Genomic DNA, 18167 nt, shown 5'->3' with positions numbered 1-18167 from the left:
GCAACAACACTTCCAGTAGCAATATCAATAAAACAAAGTAAGACAATTTCCTACTCTACTTCACCCTTTCTGAGATTCGTTTATTGGCAGCAGAAAAATAAATACCTCTCTCCTTTGTTTTAGGCAACAGATGTTCTCCAATTTTAGAAGCTGATACCGAGTTAAGGAAAAACGGGAGACATCCTGACCCAAAGCCAGTCCACAGAAGCTCTGGATAGCATCACAAAATCAGAATCAATATGCCTTGGTAAGGATTGGGGTTTTTTTTATAGCAACTACACCACTCTGCTTTTGCATTGGAATCACACTAGTTTTGCTAGAAGAGAACAGTACTCACAAATTTCTGTGATAAAAGGGACAGAATTCTTAGAACAGGATTCGTATTATAATTTCCAGGTCAGTTATCTTCCACCTAATAACAAACAGGAGATGCTTCAGAAATCTTCTGGTTAGGGCCAAGGGAGCAATAAATAAGGCAAACCACACAACCCACCCACAATCTGGCTTCTACTCTACTTTGTACTATAAAGACCAGTCTTAGTTTTAAGAGTAGAAGAAAAGTTACTTTTTGCACTTTAACAGTGGCACTAACCTAGTGCCACTCTTAAGGGTAAATATGATTCCATTTTATTGAAGTAAATGTTAGGTACAGTCTACTCTTGATTATTATGATCAGTATCTGAAAAAGTTGAACACCTAAAGTTTACGCATTAGAAGATTATGCCACTGCAGGGGAAGCTTACATTTCAGTTTATCAGTTTAGGTTTGTATGTCCATTTTCACTCTAAAGTCTAATTCTTACGCTTTTGCCATTAAAAAGCCCCACATAAACAAAAATCCTCACTAACCTATCCCAATGAGCGGCTGGGTTTACTTTGGCTAGATATTTAACATACACATATCCTTTCTCCCTGAAATGTTCTAAAATCAGCGTATGTTCTAAACACTTGATACCAGTGGCAAACAACCATTTAAAACTCATTTCCAAAACTCAGCAGAAGCATGCTATTACTGTAAAACCAGAAGGGCTGCCAGAGAGGTTTCCTTCTAGAAAGGTCTTGGGCAAGTGGTGAACAGAGCAGGCTGCTTTCAGTACAGATAGTAAGAGTCCACGCAAATATTCATGAAAAAGCTTCAGCTTTTGTCTGAAAGCGAGTGAAAGCCTCTTCCTCTTCAACAATGTACCTCAAACCTCAACAAACCAGGTAAGTGCTAGCTCAGAACAGCAACAGTGCACTACTACCACCCTCACTCAACAGTAACTTCCCACTCAACAACAAGGCCAGAAATAATAGTCCTACCGAATTTAACGGAGAAAAAAGCCGCAACACCCCGATGCCCTTCGTCTACACATTCCCTCCTGAAGCACCTCACAGAGACTAGTCCGCGAGGGTAGGAGGGGGCCACGCAGGTGCTTGCCCGTTAGGCCCCGCAGCTGTGAGCGGGTGTGGCTTTCCCCGCCCCTTCCCACTCGGGGCTACTTAAGGGGCAGAGTAGAACGTAGGAGACGCTGCTTTCCTTTATCTTAGGGGGAAAAGGGGAAAAACACACAAAAAAAAAAAAAAAAAAAAAAAAAAAAGGGGTGGCAAAAAGAGGGAGCTGTTCAGTGTTTATTTTCTCAGGAAAACTGGTGGTGTTTTGGTTTGAAGGCTTCGTTTTTTTTAAGTGTGTGGGCTCTACCTAAGCGTCCGTGGATGATGGTGAGTGGAGGAAGGACGAAAGAGGAGCCGTGGTCGATATGGTGGGAAGTGGGCGAAGACGTTTCACTTGAACGCTGAGCCGTGGGGTGGCTCTTTGCTGGGGGCTGTAGTGGTTGCTCGGGATCTTACGCGGTGAGTGGACGGGAAAGTGGTATATTCTTTCATTTGTTCTTAGGGTGAGGAACGGCGGTGCCTATAGGAGCCTCACTTAATGCAGTGAGGCGTGCGCCGGAACCTTTTCAGGGTTGCTGTAACTTTTTATACCTTTAAAGTTTTAAGAGGAAGTGAGGAATTAAAAGTCATGGAAGGAATACTGAACTAAAAAGCCTGAGGTTTTTGTGTGGGAAAGCGTCGTGGCTTGCAGCTGTTGTGAGGACTTTGAGGCAGGAGGCACTTCACACCATGAGTGGCCATTTTGTGGTGAAGCTGCCACACGGGGCTGTGCGCCGTCGTAGGGCTCCTTCCGCTCTGTACAGAGACTGACCGGGCGGTCTTCCACCTACCGTGGCGGGCCGGGGCTAGGCAGGCGCAGCGGCTGGGAGCCGGTCTGTCTGTCCCAAGCTTCCCGTTAGGGTCAGGCTGCAACCCGTGCCGCGGGCGTCGGGGGCTTTCAAACACCATCCTTTGTTCCCATAGGGGCACCTCCCCTCTTCCCCACATTTCTGGAGCGTGAAACCCCCTTCTGTGAGCCTCGTTAGGGAATTGTGGGCAGGCGAGGTGCGAAGCCCGCAGGACGTGAGACCGCTAATGTCTGCTCGGCGGAACGAGCGGAGCGAGCGGTAGCCTCGCCGGCTCCGAACGCGCTTGCTTGAGTTTCCGTGAGCTTCCCCGGTGGTGTTTTTTCTGGTTTTGGTGGGTTTTTTTACCTGGCTTCGTGCAGCGCGGACTCCGTGTGGTGAGGGAGAGCTACTGCCTGAACCCCCACGTTGCTGTTTCATCCTCGGGATTTTATAAAAAGAAAATGGAATTTGCGATTGTAACGTAGGCTCTTCGATAGCACCATAAAAGCAGGGTATTAAACGCCTCTTTTAAGCCTCACAGGTCGTAGGTACTGGCGCCAGTTGCAGTACTTGACTGATGGCTCCACCTGCTGCCCGGTGGGCAGGAGTTCTCCTTGTCGCGGGAGCCATGTTCTGTGCGGAGTGTGCTGTCATGGTAACTGTGCTGCTCGCAGGGAGGCTGCACAGCGGGACGTACTTAGGCGGGAAAACAAAACAACAAAATGTACTAATACTTGTTTTTTAACGGGGGGGGGGAGGGGGGGAAGACGGGGAGAAGCCTACGAAATCGAGGGCTTGTGAGGCTAAAAGTGAAGGTTTTAATCTCCTAGATGTGCGTGAGGCTGTGATGTTTGTAACCCACTTCGGTAACAGCCTGGCGCAAAGGATAGCCCTTTTCCACCCAGTTTTGTTAATGTACAGAAGTCTTAACTAGCCTCATAGCAACCTCAATGAAGAAGTTAATTCAGTTTCCTGGCATCAAGTTAATGCTTGCTGGGGTAACGGCAAAGGGCAAACCGATTAAATTTACCTTTATGAGAGAAAAGTGGGGAACACCCCCTTCTCTTCCCTCCCTGTTAACTTCAGAAAGCTGGAAAACTTAAGCCCTATGTTTCCTGGCATCTAGAAATGTGATTTGAAATATACCTCATGAGGTGGGTAAGGCAAATCAACCCCATTTAGTGTATTTTTGAAGGGTTGGGTCATTTCAGCTGGTGGTGTAATTTCAAAGTAGGAAATTCATCAACTGAAGGATTTTTCCAGATTTTGAAAACTTAAGTGGCTGAGGCTTTGGATGGTGGCTCAGCAGCAGGGCGAGTTCTTTGCCCACGTTGCAAATAAAGTACAATCATTTATGTGGTGCTATGTAGTAAAATAACTACATGTTGTGCTGTTAAAATAACTTGTGTTTAGATGGGACAGTACTTTTACCAATCCAAAGTTTTGCACTGTAGTACTGAAGACTTGAAAAGTAACTTTGAAAGGAGATTGTTTCCTTTTGTTGTACAGTGAGACACCACTGCATTTTTCAGTAACTTCTTTTGGAGTTCTAAGGCACACACATTAACACATCTTAAAACATACTATATTGACGAATTTTCCAGAATGCCTAAGTAGTCTGTTTTAGGTATATAATGTGTAAAAGCATTAAATAAGTGTATTTTCATCGAAAACTGTTCTACATGCCTCGTATGGGAAATGCTGTGCTTCCAAGATCACCCATGACTTATGTATCAGCAGTATCTGTATGCTTACCGACTTTGGTGGTTCTGGCACTTGCCGGGTGCTTATGCTGGGAGCTGTTTCCTGTTCTAGGCTGGAGAGAATTCACAGAAAAGCGAATGCTTCTCTGTTAGTCTGGTTCACTGAAAAAAATGCCGAAAGAGAGAAGTAGGAGCTAGCAGTTAGGTCAGTTTAAGATTGCTGAGGAGTTGAGTCTCAGGTTTCAGTTCAGGCGCCCTTTAGGTAGAGGGTGCAGCCAAAGAAGTGGTCTCCTCACTTCTTGCTTCATTTTTGCTCTTTTGTTCTTATGCTAGTTTGGTGTTTATATAACTACAGAATATGCTTGGGTCAGAAGTGGGTATGTCTGAAAAGTATTACAAGATGTTTCTCCTGTGCAATGTAGAAGTGATATAAAGACCTTTTGAACAACAGGAGAGAAGGGGGAGAACTACCCTTTTTCTAGTTACAGCAATAATGTTCTATTTATACAGTCTATTACTGTGGAAGAGTGGAGGTTGGGGTCTCCAAGTTCACTGCAAGGTAGAGGGAGTTCTTGGAGGGTAAAGGGGAGAGTGTTGAATTTTTTGTTGAGAATTTGCAGTAAGGAAGCATAGTCAATGAATAAATTGAGTGTAGGCCACAATATCTGTTGTGATGGAAGCAGATTTTAAGGTATAGCTTTATGAAATAGCTTTGAACTGAATTGATGGCTTGGTGCTTCTCAGAAGAGGCTGTGCCTCCTCCATCTCCATTTACTCTTCTACATCCATTGATCTGGTGCTTGTGATAGCCTAGTAAGCTGATTCAATTCTCTACAACAGTAGAATATTAAAAGGGTGAAAAACTATACACTGTGTCAATCTTCCTGCCAATTTTTGTTAAGCCAGCTTAATTTGAACTGTCAGGTGTTAGAAGTTGAACAGAGGAGATGCAGGAAAAGTGGTGGGCAAACCCTCTCTGGTTTCTATTACTGGTGTGTTGTTAATTTGGTTCAGTCACTCTGAAATCACTTTTGGAGGGCTGAGTTCTAGTTTTGGGTTTGTTCAGTTGCTGGGCAAATAATTTGGTTCTTGTAAATTTTCTCATTCCCTTACTCTGGATGTCTAGTTTGAATGAGTACTTGTCACTCAGCTGCATTTAAATGTGCATTAAACATAAAATTCTTGCATAGGAAATTTGGATGCTACTTATTGCAAATTCCTAGGCTTCAAAATACAAGGTAACTTTGGCTAAATCAAAGTTTACAGTATCTGAAGTAGTGATAGGTTGCTGAATTGTAAGGAAAAGCTCATTAATGTAGAAGGATGAGTAATACTGAACTGGTCAGTTTTTTATGTGCTTGCCAGTCAAAGCATGGCACATAGCTAGAACCATTCATTCAGAATTGTATAAGATGAGGGGTTTGAGTTTGTAGTGCCTGTGGTGCTTATGTTGTGTTTTAATTCTTGTAAATACCTTTGTGTAAAACACGTCAAACCTCATGCAGTGTATGGAACACATCTAGCATAAGTAGTTCATCTGAACAAAATACTGAATTTACTGTTTGTTTAGTAAGTATTTTATCTTCTCTGCACTGAGTGAATCCATAACTCATAGGTCGTCACAAAATACTTTAGGACCAAAAGGGTGTATCTGAAGTCTGGGTGTGCAAAGGGTGTTGTGACTGTAGTTTTTCTAGCGTAATGTTCTTTGAAGTTTTTCTTTACATGCGCTGCATGTAAAAGATCCTGCTTTGGTGCAGACTACTTGGAAACAGTTTGTAGTCAGTCATATTCCTACTGCAGTTAAACGGCCTGTTTTGGGGTTTGTGCGTTGTCCTCGTGTGTCACCCCTCCCCCCCCCTCCCCCGAGGAAATGAATAGTGTGAATATCCCTTCAAGGTCTGATTGCACTTCTTACAGCTAACTTGTAGTTTAACCCTCTTACCTGTGTTCTAAGGCTGTTTGTAAGCTTAAGTATATCTTAAGGATTTAAAGCTTTTGACCAGGAAGATGATGAAATTTATTCTGTTGAATAGTTAATTTGCACAGTATGTTGTATCTTTAAGAATTTAATTCCTTGCTTACATCTGAAAGGAATTTTATAAAGTTCTGAAATTATTTTAACATTCTCACTGTGTCTGGTAGTAGCAACACTGATCATGAAGCTTTATGTAGTCAGACAGGGCTACTTAAGGTAGCCTAACTGAGGTCTAGATTGAAACTTTTAAAGCTCCTTAGAATAATTACTTAAGCTTTTTGCAGTGAATAGTTCATTTGCAGCAAGTACTTCCAAGTAATTCCAAGGAATTGGAAAGGTGCTGTTGAAATCCTTTGTCCCATGCTATATCTATAGGAAGATGCAGGCATGCTAGTATCTTAAAGTGTACTATAATTATTTGACTGAAATACATATTTCTGTTTAAATTTTTCAGTCTGCAAACATGGAGGCCCAGTGTGGAGGTGCCTCAGAGAACAACACCCGTTTGTCAACAACCAGTCAAGGATATGTTTTGCCAGAAGGAAAGATCATGCCAAACACAGTATTTGTTGGTGGAATTGATACAAGGGTATTTACTTTTATTTGTTTAAGATTTAAGGTACAGGGAACTTAAATGAGGTGGGGATTAAGGTACTGCAGCATCATGAAAGAACTTTGGAGCAGTTGGGTAACTTCATTTCTTCAAGTAGTAGAAGAAGGGTTTAAAAATTTGTACTGGCTATGTTAAATCAGTTCTGAGCAGTTGAATGTATTTGAAGATGTTGAAGATTCTGTTTCTTTTAGACGAATGAAGCAGAAATTCGGAGTTTCTTTGAACGATATGGTGCTGTGAAAGAGGTGAAAATAATCACTGACAGAACTGGTGTTTCCAAAGGGTGAGTAGAATATGAGTAGTTGTTTTAAGTTGCTGCCTATGTGGATCTAATTCTGCCATAGATGATATGAGCAACTACTCAGCAACACATTTGACAGGCTTAAGCCTTAACACTAGCTTCAGTTTCCTGTTGTGGTGAATTAACACTGAAACGTGTAAATCTCGAGCTCATAAATCTGTGTAATTTTACAAAGAACAGCCTGATTTTTCTGATTTCAGTCTGCTTAGGGAAAAGTGTCATTCTCACTTAACCAGTGGAAACAAAGCTGAAAACTTTGTGATGCTTATGCAAGCAGTTCCTTTGTAGAATTTTTCTGATGGCTAGAGTACTTAGCAACAATCTAGAGAGAGTTCAGGATGGTTAAGAGGGAGGGATAGATGGCTTATTCAGGGCAGTGGCACTGCACTCTTCTGACACTTTGGAATAAGTTGGAGAAAACAACCAAACCCGGTTGGGTGAAGAGTGAAACTTAAGTGAACAGTTAAAGCATGCAAAATTCCCATTGAATATATATATGAATATATGTGTTAAAAAAAAAAAAAAAGAGAAATTCTGATCTGTCTGTGGTGAAACACTGTGTGCAGGGCCATACCTGTTGTGTTCTGGGGAAGCTTTCCCAGCTTTGAAGTTATTTCTGCTTTGAGAAGGAGAGTTCAACCCCTGCAAGTTCCAGCCCTATTTTTTTTCCTTATGATTCTGTGAGCAGACCCTAAGAAGTCACTTTTTTTTTTTTTGTCCTTTGGCATACGTGGTAATGCACAAGCTGTAAATTATTTCCTTGTGCCCTTTGCTAGTCTTAATTCTGATATGCAGTTAGCCATTGTGTGTTCTGAATACTGATAATGCATTGTCATACTCCATTAACTGACACAACTGTTCCTATAATGTTCTGAAATTACCTTCATTTTTTAGACCAGATAAACTAGGGGGCCAGTGAAATAAGTTGAAAAATCCAACCAAGCATCATGTCCCCTACTGATGTCACTGTTCTGGAACATTTACTTTCATCCAGATCTCTTTAGTAAATATAAAACTTGATAATTCAGATCTTAAAGGGTTTTTTACGTTGACTTAGTAGTATCAACTGTAGTGCTCATTTTGAGTAGCTGGAATGGAAGAGCAGCCCTTGTTTCTATTTCATACTATTCTAGAATCTGGCAATCGGTTCTTTTCATCTGGCTCAGTAGTATATGCTGCTAGTTAGCAGTAAATAGATATTTATGCTGAATTATAGAATTGTCCTACTGGATACTTTTGGCATGCAGTATGATGCACCTGGCATATATGCTGTTAACAGTTCTTGTTCAAAATAATTTGGCTAACAAACAAATCCAGATCTGATTACTGAATAGCCTGTCTTTTCTTTTCAGGTATGGATTTGTATCTTTCCTGGACAACGTTGATGTTCAGAAAATAGTGGAAGTAAGCTCTTCGTCTAAATTATCTGAAGGAGCTGATACATGAAGGCTAGAGACATGTTCAGGGGAAACCAAGTTAATGTACCCTGTAGGGTCAAGTAGGATGAGGGAAGCTTAGGGCCACCTGAAATGTAAACTTGCTAAAATCTCTACTGGTGGTAGAATCTTTCTATGTTTACGTAAGTAAGAAACCAGATTAGTTTTAGCATTAGTGTGCTTGAATGTCTCATGTAATTGTATTTCTAGTAATTCTCATTCATTTATGTGCTTGAAAGCTTCACGTATGTGATTGAGCTGCTTACTTTCTCATTGTATCATTGTCATAGAACCCATGTGCTTATGGTAGATACATAGACCTATCAGCAGTATTATTGGGAATTCAGGTAACAGAAAGATAGCATTAGTGTGTTTTACTTACATCTCAGCAGTTGAAGTGTGTGTTTCTCTTGAATTATTTGTGCATTTGGATCCTACCTGATGTGCAAGTGTGTGTTAAGCTTCCTTGACTACAAGACGTAACTGTTCATGTTTCATACAGTTTTCCTGTAGCTCGCACAGGAGATACGGGGTAGAACTGTTGCAGCCCTTCTGGTCTTAAGAGTTCACTATCAGAAATTTTAAACCTTGGTGCTTATGATCAAATTTACTATTCAGTCCTGGTAGCTTTCGGCAGGTTACAAAACACACTGAAAGCTTACGGTTTTCATTGTTGCTGCACTTAGTTTTAGGAGAAAGGGGGGAAACATGTATCTTTCTGTTTCTGAACTCTGCATCAGAAACTCCCAGGTCTTTAGAGGATAAACAGTCTCTTGTTAGCTGAAGCTCTCAGATAGTGAAGTAGATCTGAAAGACAAATCCAGGCACAAATTTAGTGTTTTATGGTACGTTCAGGTGGATTTACCTGCTGTCTAGCTCCTTAAGGGGGAAGAGAGCATATTTGAAGTGGAAAGCAGTGAAGCTCCAGCAGGAGATTTTTGATTCTCACCAAAACACTTAAAAGCTTCCTATTCCTTAACTCTCATGGGATGCTGACAGAAATGCTGCTGTAATGAGCTACAGACTTGCTTGAGAATCCTTTTAACTCTACTAGATCAGTTTGGAATGCCTGCTCTGGGGCAACAATAGAAGCCTCTCAAGTAGCGTTGTCACTTGAGCCATGTACATTGCTGATTTTCTGTGTACATTTCTTCAAAGCTGAAAGCCTAAGTGTAAGACCAAGAGGTATATGGCAAATTTGCTTTGCAGCACAAATTTTGGGTGTACAGGCAGTACACATCAGTTCTCGGGAAGAAGCATGTCCAGATAGAACTGATCTTACAAAGATGTTGATTTTTTGAGAGGATGGAAAAAGGAAAAGAATGAACATCTGCATTTTAGAACTTGAGTCACGTGCAGTGAGGTGATCTCTGCTTCATTTCAGGCATTACCTGTACTGAGTGGTCCCAATGCTCTATGTAGCTGAACAAGGTAGAGCTGAAGGGTTAAAACCACTCTAGGTGCCTGTGTTGATTTGCCTAGCTTTGTGCAACCTGAAAGTATTTTTCTTCTGATTTGGGTCTGATTCAGTTTGTAGTATCACTCAAGTGTAGGGTTTCAAGGGAACCTGGGCTGTAGTTATTCTACATTAGTATCATCACTGAGGCAAGAATTGTCAAATCTGTGTTACAAAACCAGAAGGCTGACAGTCACTAATAGGCAGTTGCAAACTAGTGGATGTTGCTATAAAAGCAAGTGATACATAATAGGTTTGGAGAGTTGGTGCTTAGAACAGTTTGCTGAGAGCATTACAGGAAATTAAAGATAAAGGGCATAAGTTCTTGAAGAGAATGGAGGCTGTTGAGTTTGTATACCAGTTGGTGATACTGCGGTGTAGAAGCTGACTACGGTCTCTTAAAATCAAGAAACAACTTGCCTCACTGATTTCCCCAGCTTACAAAATAACCTGTCTTTCAGTTGCAAATTAACTTCCACGGCAAAAAGCTGAAACTGGGGCCAGCGATTAGGAAGCAGCAAAACTTATGTAAGTATGCATGCACAAATTTGTTGATATGACATGCATATATTACAGTTTCTCTTAATTCTACATTAACACCCTTGGCATTTCCTTTTTATCTGACCAATTCTGAATTTTTTGACCTTGCTACTTGTGTGATGGACAGTTTTGATAATAAATTCAGGTTGCTAGCAGTACACAATATAGTTAATACTGTGTTAAATTTAATAGTCAAAACACTTGGGTTTTTTGCAATCTGAGTTCAGATTAGTAATGAAATACATGTTAAGATGTTCTAATACTTTTCCTTTGCTTTAAAAAAAGGTTCTTATGTGGATCCGAGACCATTAGTCTTTAATCCTCCTGTACCACAGTTCCATAGTGTATGGGGAAATCAAAATACAGAGACATACATGCAGCCTCCAGCTGTAATGAGCCCAGTAACCCAGTATGTTCAGGTAAGGCTGTTCATGACACTGATTATTGAATCATAATTGTTTTTGAAGGTGAAAGCACGTACAACTTCAGGAATATGTATCAAGACTCCAATCTCGTCTTCCCTCTTGCTTTCTTATTACCTTCCCCAATAAGCAGTGCCCAAAGCTGTTTTAAGAGAATGCCAGTAACCTTGAAAAACTTAGCCAGCGATGTCATCTCTTTAGAAACCGAAAGGTGGAGATACTTTCTATTTTGAGAATGTGAAAGATGTTGAAGGTGAAGCAAATTTTAATTATATAATGTTTAATTATATAATATGTAGCACTTTATGTAACTTAACAATATAAATGGCTACTCGTCACAGATGCACTTCACAAAGCAAATGCATCTGGACATTTAACATACTGCTGTCCTGGCTCAGATTAAACCACAGAACTTAAAAGATGTTTTTTTTTTCTTTTTTTTTAAAACAAGTATGGAACTTGAAGCTGCTTGTAGTACTTTGTTTCCTCCTATCTGAACAAATTCATATTTCTGAACTGCTCTTGTGTTTAAGAACAGTTGTGGCATCTGCTCTTAACAGCTGTGACCAGTACAGCATGTCTACAGGATGTCACTTTATTGGTGTTTCAGATACGCGTTCTTACTGAGGTATAGGCGGAGTACTTCTAGTCCTGTTATGAGCCCTGTACTGCAAAGAGAAGGCTTTACAGATTAAGATTATGGCATCTTCCTATATTAACACTGTATCATATGGCAATACAACAGGGCAGTATTAACTGGAAGCTGATTCCATTTTGTATATTTTCATTAAATAAATGAAATGAGCAAACAGAAATGACTTGCAGAAATATTTTTTTTCCAAGGCAGAGATCTTGATAGTACTCTTGCTGGTTCTTCCCAAGTTTAGTGGGAGAGTGAAATAGTGAAGGAGGAACTAACTGTCTTAAACACTGGAATATGCCTTTAACTGTTCTCTGAAGAAGCTCAGAAGGTTCCAGATTAACATTGTGTCAAAATACTTGTGGTGAAAAAATGCTGGCAAATAATCTGAATTGTAATACTTGGCTTGCTTTGGCTTCAAGAAACTGATCTTCAGGCTGTAGTCCATTATTTCATGGTAGTTGGGCCAGGATGAGTTGTACTTTTGAAATGACTTAAAAGATCTGCTACAACCAGATGTGGGATTTTTAGATACATATTTAGAATCTCACATCCTAGAGTTTTTTAGTGCCTGAAGTGCTGAAGCCCCACTGGAAATCTCTAAGAGTGCTTTGAAGTAGTGAAGCTAGTGTGAAATGGGGATTGAAACAACAATGTGACTAAATCTAAAAATGTGGTTCTGACTCCTGTCTTGCTTCAAACTTGGTTTTTTAAAAAACCCTGAACTTTATTTGCAGACATACCCATACTGCTCACCAGCTGTATTGATACAGCAGCAAGTTCCTGTAGCTTATCAGCCAGCCTACAACTACCAGGTATGTAACTCTTCAGTAGTAGCAGAAAGGCTCTTGATATCTGGCAAAGCTTGAATGGAATGAAGTGTTAACTGCAGTCTGACCTCTCTGTGTTTCTCTTTCTGGGAATTCTTTTTCCTTTCAGCTCCTGCTTCACAAACCAAAAGTAAAAACAGGTGGTGATATTTTTGTTCTAATGCAGTGAAAACTGCTGAATAACTTAGCATGCTCTTCAGTTTGATACTTTTTTTTTTTCTCTTAAATACTCAATGATAAATCAGCTTCCAAATCAGCAAAAAGTACAGGGATCAGTAATGCTTTTTCTCATGGGAAGGTGCTTTGCATACTATAGTGCAGCTAGTTGATGTTACATAAAACAGAAACACTAAGTCTTACCATATAAAAATGTGGGATGTATTTAGAGGGGATGTGCTTTTGAGCTCTAAAGTCTTGGAAGGCACTTCACTGACAATGATTTTTGAACTTCTAAGTGAAATGTGTTTCTAACTCCTCTTACTGAAGCTAAATCAGAAACAGGTTAGTAACTGGAATTAACTAGAGGTTTGAGATATTTTCAGTGTGGCTGCTGTGATTTCACCTATTTTTTCTAAAGTTCAGAAATCTTATTTTTAAGAAAACCGAAACACCTTGGAATCAGAAGAGGAAGGAGATAGTTGAATCTTTGGTAAGGGTGACACTTATGTTAAGCGCTGTGTGAGGTGCATGTGAAAAAGCTATCTTGCTGGATAGAAGGCTGTAAACTACTGTTCAGTGAAAAATCCAGGCATGAATTGTTATAAATGGTGCTCTTAAAGAGCAGCTACTTGCTTGTGTTGGAACCAAATGAATAAACGCTGGGTTTTGTCCAATTTTTGTTTAAGGTTCAACCACAGTGGCTTGCTGGGGAGCAAAGAAACTATGTTATGCCTCCGGTAAGTCTACAGTGTTAAACTTTTGGAACTTTTGTCTTCTCAATTTTAGTGCGCTGGTTTGACAAGTTGATACTTTAACAATAAAAATAACTGTTGTTGGCTGGAGCTGTATGTAATCTGGTCTATACAAATCTGTAGCTGCTGACAGAGTAGGTAGTTGTTTAGGGCTTCCTACTTACATGGTGCTCTTTTAGGAGCTGCTTGGCAGAACAGAACTACCTGTTTTATGGTGTTGCTCCATATGTTCTGGTCACATAATTCTGGAATTTCAACATGAACAGAACATGAAAGGTTGAAGGAAAAATAACTGGTGACCCAATGCACAAGTCTGACTTAAAGATCTGTATAATATTACTGCTTACTGTTTCAGATTTTCTTTTTTAAGCCTCAAAATACTCTGCTTTGCAAATACTGGTAATTTTTGGCTCTTTTCAACAGCTTTTAAAATTACTTCCCATGCTGTTGCAGGCTGTAAATAGTGCTGATAGCTTCTAAAAATTACTTGCTTTGTGTGACTCTACACACATTCACAAGAGGAAAAAATACTGTGTTTCTTTAGAAGTGTTGGAGCTTAAACTTGCATCTTGGAGTGTTCTGTGTATAATCCTATATTGAGTACAGTTTCTATTAAGTGTTTAAAAGCTGTAATACTTAATTTTCTTCTGAACAGTATTCTTTCAAGCTAACTCCAAGCAGATGTCTGTAGAATGTGTAAGGTAAATGGGGGGAAAAATGAAGAAAAATAAAACTTTGTGCATCTGTATTGCTGCCTGCATGCATTTGGCAATTCTGTCTCTGATCATATTAGGAGAATATTCCTGATGATTGTCAATCATGTCTACTAATACTTGCTTTCAGCTTCTCAGCAGAAATGTGGCCTTTTTCTTTTCATGGAAAGTCTCTTACTAGTGAGACCTACCTTTGCTTTAGTGGGAGCAGAAACACTCAAAAGGGTTCAGAAGTCATTGAAATACTGATTAACCTGTTGGCTTGAAATAATTTGTGTTGAATGACATCTATGGATATGATACAGCAGCAGTACAACACAATTAGATAATAGCAACCTGAAGAGTATTTAGAGTGGGTGTGCATGATGGTTTTCATTGAATGTTTTAAGCTTTATTAGATGAGCAGACAACTGCTTTAGAACTGTTAAGCATCTTTTAAGTACCATTCTTCATGCAGACTCAAGAGGGCAGGCCTATAATGAGACGGGAAACTTCGTCTCTTGGTCTGCTGCTTTATACATACCTATTCAGTGGCTATTCAGTTTCCATTTGTAAGTGGAATGCCCCAGTTGTGATAAGGTCAGATACGATGCCTCTTCTGATGAAAGTCAGGAGTGGTGCCCAGAAAGGAATAGTCTGTTAATACCGTTATCTCCCATTATCATCAGTTTGAGATTACAGTTTTGGTGTTGAAGTGCTTTTGGGAATGTCAGGTGGTACACCTGGTGTTTGCTTTATATGATTACAAATAACATCAAGAATGATGTTACAAGAAACTGGAAACTATTGTCATGTGTGGGTGAATCTGGTTACTTGGGGATGGAGGTGGGGAGTTTGCCTCCTGGAAACCAAAGATGCTTAACCCTGCCATTGAGTACCAAGTGAAATTAGCTGTAAAAGCTTCCAGTCCTCTTTGGAAGCATCTGGAAGGATATTTTCATAAGAATAGATGCTTTATCAACCTCTTGGTTATTGTGATTTAACTCTGCAGTTGGCTGCCGATTGTAACACTGCCCTGTTGGCAGAGGGAGGCAGGGAATTTCTAAAAGAAAACATAAAATGACTTGTGCTTTTCTAGGTCTTTTTACTTTTTTTTTTTTTTTAAACTATATTGGCATGGAGGAAGCTTCAAACAAGAAAGGATCTGTATAGAGCAAAGGAGCTTCTTGGAAGGGCAGTGGTAGATGATGTTTTGCTTCCCCTTTCGTTTGATTTTAGTACTTTAATCTCTTGGAGTTACTGCTGCTTGTCTCATTCTTGGTGAGCACCTTCATTACTCAATTATGCTTGACAAAAAAACCTTATACATGGAAGAAGTAGGTTGAGGAACTAACTGTTGAGTGGTTACAGTGGAGACAGCTATTAGAATACGTCCTTTTTGGAAGGAAGTAGAATTTTCTTAAAGCAACATAATTTCCCCCACTTGCCTTGACACTTCTGATAGTTTCACAAGGTTGGCATAGCTTATGGGTGAGGACCAGTGACAACACAGCTGTGCATGTTTTCCCAGTGTTACTGAAACACTGCAATATTTAAACTGTACAGGTTTATACTTCAGTAAGCTACCACTGCACTGAGGATCCAGAATTTATACAGACAGAATATGCTGTTCCAGAGCCCACACAGTCGTCTGCTAATAGTCCACAAAGGGTAAGTGCTTTCTCGAAACTTCAGTGTTTTGCCATAAATCCTGTTCCCAGAAATTTGCATGTGAGCATTGTGTGGGTTGGTGAAGAGGGGCTCTGACCTGTATCCTAGAAATTAAGGTTATAGTTGTTGCTTTAGCCATTTGCTCCATCTACTATATCTGATTTCTGAGTACAACTTCAGAAGCCTCAGATTCCTTGAAACTACTACTGCTTGCCTGTAGTGCTGAAGTCTCTATGAAATGTGTGCTTGACTTCATTAAGTACAATAATATTTTTAAGTGATTATGCTTAATTTGCTGAGAATTACAGGGGAATTGCAGGTACTAAAATGCAGATTAGGTAGCACTGCCTGCTATATTATGCAGATTTATTTTAAGCTTGAAATACCTGAATTGGTAACATTTTTGGTAACACTCTTCACTTTTTGGGGAAGGTAAGCCCAGTTTGGCTGACAGTTGGCTCTGAATTGTAAAGGAGATCTCATTTTTCAGCTGTTTGTCTACTCCACAACTAAACTGGCATGTCATTGGTTCGAAATGTTGCCTTGTAAAATCTAAGGGTGATAATGAAGTTACCAGGATTAAAGCAGATAAGTAAGAGCTCAGCAAATCTAAGGCAATTGAGGAATCCTTAATTAAAAGTCAACTCTGTGACAGACACATGTTGCTACTGTTGGGCTAAGAAAGTCAGTATGGTTGTAGATATACCTGTAACTGTATTTCAGAAGTCTGTGGACAGGAGCATACAAACAGTAGTATCCTGTTTGTTTAATCCTGAGAACCGTCTGAGGAATACTGTTGTATCTCAAGAAGACTACCCTAAGGTATGTAGCGCAAGCAAAATTAAATCCCTAAAACACAGATGACCTTCAACTTGTTCACCTACAATACACCATAAAGGTGAAGGGATGTATATCTAGGATGTTGTTTGGATTTTTTTTTTGTATGTGTTCTGTGATGTGTGGGTTTGGCTCTCACCTACTTAATGTTGGAGATGAATGCTGAAGTTGGATTTGGTGGATTTAATGAAGACTACATAAAATGCTGAACAGGCAACCCATGGATACTTAAGAGTATAAGGCTGGGTAATCATTTCTCAGTGACAAATTGCTGAAGGGGCAGTGGGTTTTTCCCTAGTTTAGTTAGATGATGTTGAGTTTGAGCCTTGATAGTCTGTACACCAGTTAAGTATTCACTGTGTTGTAGCCCTCCTTACAAAGTATAATGTCTATGCTGTAACCAATAAACTGTACTCCAGGTTGGTAGCTGGTCATCACATTCTTGCTATGTGTTCAGTCTTTGTAGAATTGCAGCTTCTGATTATATTCCTGCTGGTATTCCTGTTTAAGACTTTGCATCCTTTTTTTTTAAAGGAGGGACAGGTAAACTAGGCACATGTACCCTGAAACAATACAGAAGCCAATTATTTGCTAGTTTTAGAGGGAGTGGTGGTGAATAGAGTACAGAAGGTATTCAGATACTTCTGAAACTTCAGTTGCTTTATTGTGGTTATTACCTAGAAATTTTTTCCTGTCTTCTGTCCTATTCCAGGAGAGGAAGGCACATCACTTCAGAAAAGGAAGAGCAATACTCAAAAGTATTTGATCAATGAAGGCAGAATGTGAAAGTATTTGATCAACAAAAGCTTCAAAGTGTCTAAATTCATTGACTTGATGTTACTACAGTTCAGTTTAGCAATGCAGGATGATGTTTTTTCAGAAGGTTGCTTCAAGTTGAAGTTTGTTTTCTGTTCTGCCTGTTTCAATACAGTTGGCTTTACTTGAGTAGTTTGAAGTTTAAAGTTGTAAGAGTTGACAAACTTGCATGTTTTATTAATTGTTTGCATGCTTCCCCTTATACCTAACTGGCACGTTAAAGAGTTCATATTGAAAAAACACTTGGTTTGTTTGCATGTGGATTTTCTTTTGAGTTCTAAGATACAGTTTGCATGTTACACCTATTTTTTGTTAAACCAGTTTTAAGTGACTAATCCTGACGGGTTATCTCTTGCAGTTAAAAATGGAAGTAGTTATTTGCCCAAGAGGTTGTATTTTAAAACTGAGCTCTTAACCAGTGAAGTGGAAGACGTCAAGTTGTAACTCAGCTGAAGCCCTTAAAGTCCTGGTTGTCTTAGACTACCTAATCAATGTGGTTATGTTCATTAATGACAGTTTATGTACCTGCAGTCTTGACCATCAATACTAGCTTTGGGAGAGTAATTAGGAGAATCCTTAAAATTCCTATCTCTAACTTAAGATGCAAGTATGTAATTAGCTCTATTGGCTACTCAGTAGAGTATGCTTTTTTACTTGACAAATTTTAGCAATACCTGCATGTTAAAATTGTGAGAAAATGCTGCCTTTAAAATATGCCTTTATGTGATGCAAACTGTTAATCAAAGAATATCTGTAAGACTTTTAATAATAATGTAGATTTTAGTTGTGTATTTTGAAACAATTAAAATAAATTTTTATTTTGACTTCGCTTCTGAAACTTCTGGTGATGTGCTGATACAATGCTAGAGCCAATTTTAAGCTACCTTAAGAAAGACATGTAGTATAATAAAGATTTGTTGAAGCTATTGGAGATCTGTTACCCTATATGAGAACTGGAGTTACTACACATTCATAGTAACAAACTTCATTTTGTATAGTTTATAGCTGCAGTTTTGAAAGAGTAGAACTGAGAAATGTATTTAGTCTGTATGTTGGGCCCTAGCCTGCTTTTTTCTTCCTACTCCAGCACCTCAGTCTCCCTAAAAGGGAGACTAAGAAGG

The 18167-nt window shown here is 39.5% G+C and overlaps 1 protein-coding gene across 4 annotated transcripts; it reads left to right on the top strand.

The window, feature by feature from the left end:
* Nucleotides 1-1805: 1805 nt before the first annotated feature.
* On the top strand, nt 1806-17870 carry DAZL (deleted in azoospermia like). 4 transcript variants are annotated; one of them, XM_061351046.1, is made up of 11 exons: nt 1806-1832; nt 6336-6470; nt 6686-6777; nt 8148-8199; nt 10149-10215; nt 10513-10646; nt 12027-12104; nt 12965-13015; nt 15289-15393; nt 16117-16215; nt 16943-17870. In XM_061351046.1, the coding sequence occupies exons 2-11, from the start codon at nt 6345-6347 to the stop codon at nt 16994-16996; spliced, it is 858 nt and encodes a 285-aa protein (XP_061207030.1). In that variant the 5' UTR covers nt 1806-1832; nt 6336-6344; the 3' UTR covers nt 16997-17870. The 4 variants fall into 4 exon arrangements, with proteins under 4 accessions (XP_061207030.1, XP_061207031.1, XP_061207029.1 ...); XM_061351047.1 differs by lacking the exon at nt 1806-1832 and adding an exon at nt 2967-3009 and having other exon boundaries at nt 16120-16215; XM_061351045.1 differs by lacking the exon at nt 1806-1832 and adding an exon at nt 2967-3009.
* The last annotated feature ends 297 nt before the right edge of the window (nt 17871-18167 follow it).

The sequence above is a fragment of the Neopsephotus bourkii genome, unplaced genomic scaffold (genome assembly GCF_033783945.1).
Source record: "Neopsephotus bourkii isolate Nb327-2 ecotype Australia unplaced genomic scaffold, CSIRO-AGI_Nbou_v1 NB_549, whole genome shotgun sequence".
Lineage (NCBI taxonomy): Eukaryota > Metazoa > Chordata > Aves > Psittaciformes > Psittacidae > Neopsephotus > Neopsephotus bourkii.
This window is presented reverse-complemented; position numbering and strand designations above follow the sequence as displayed.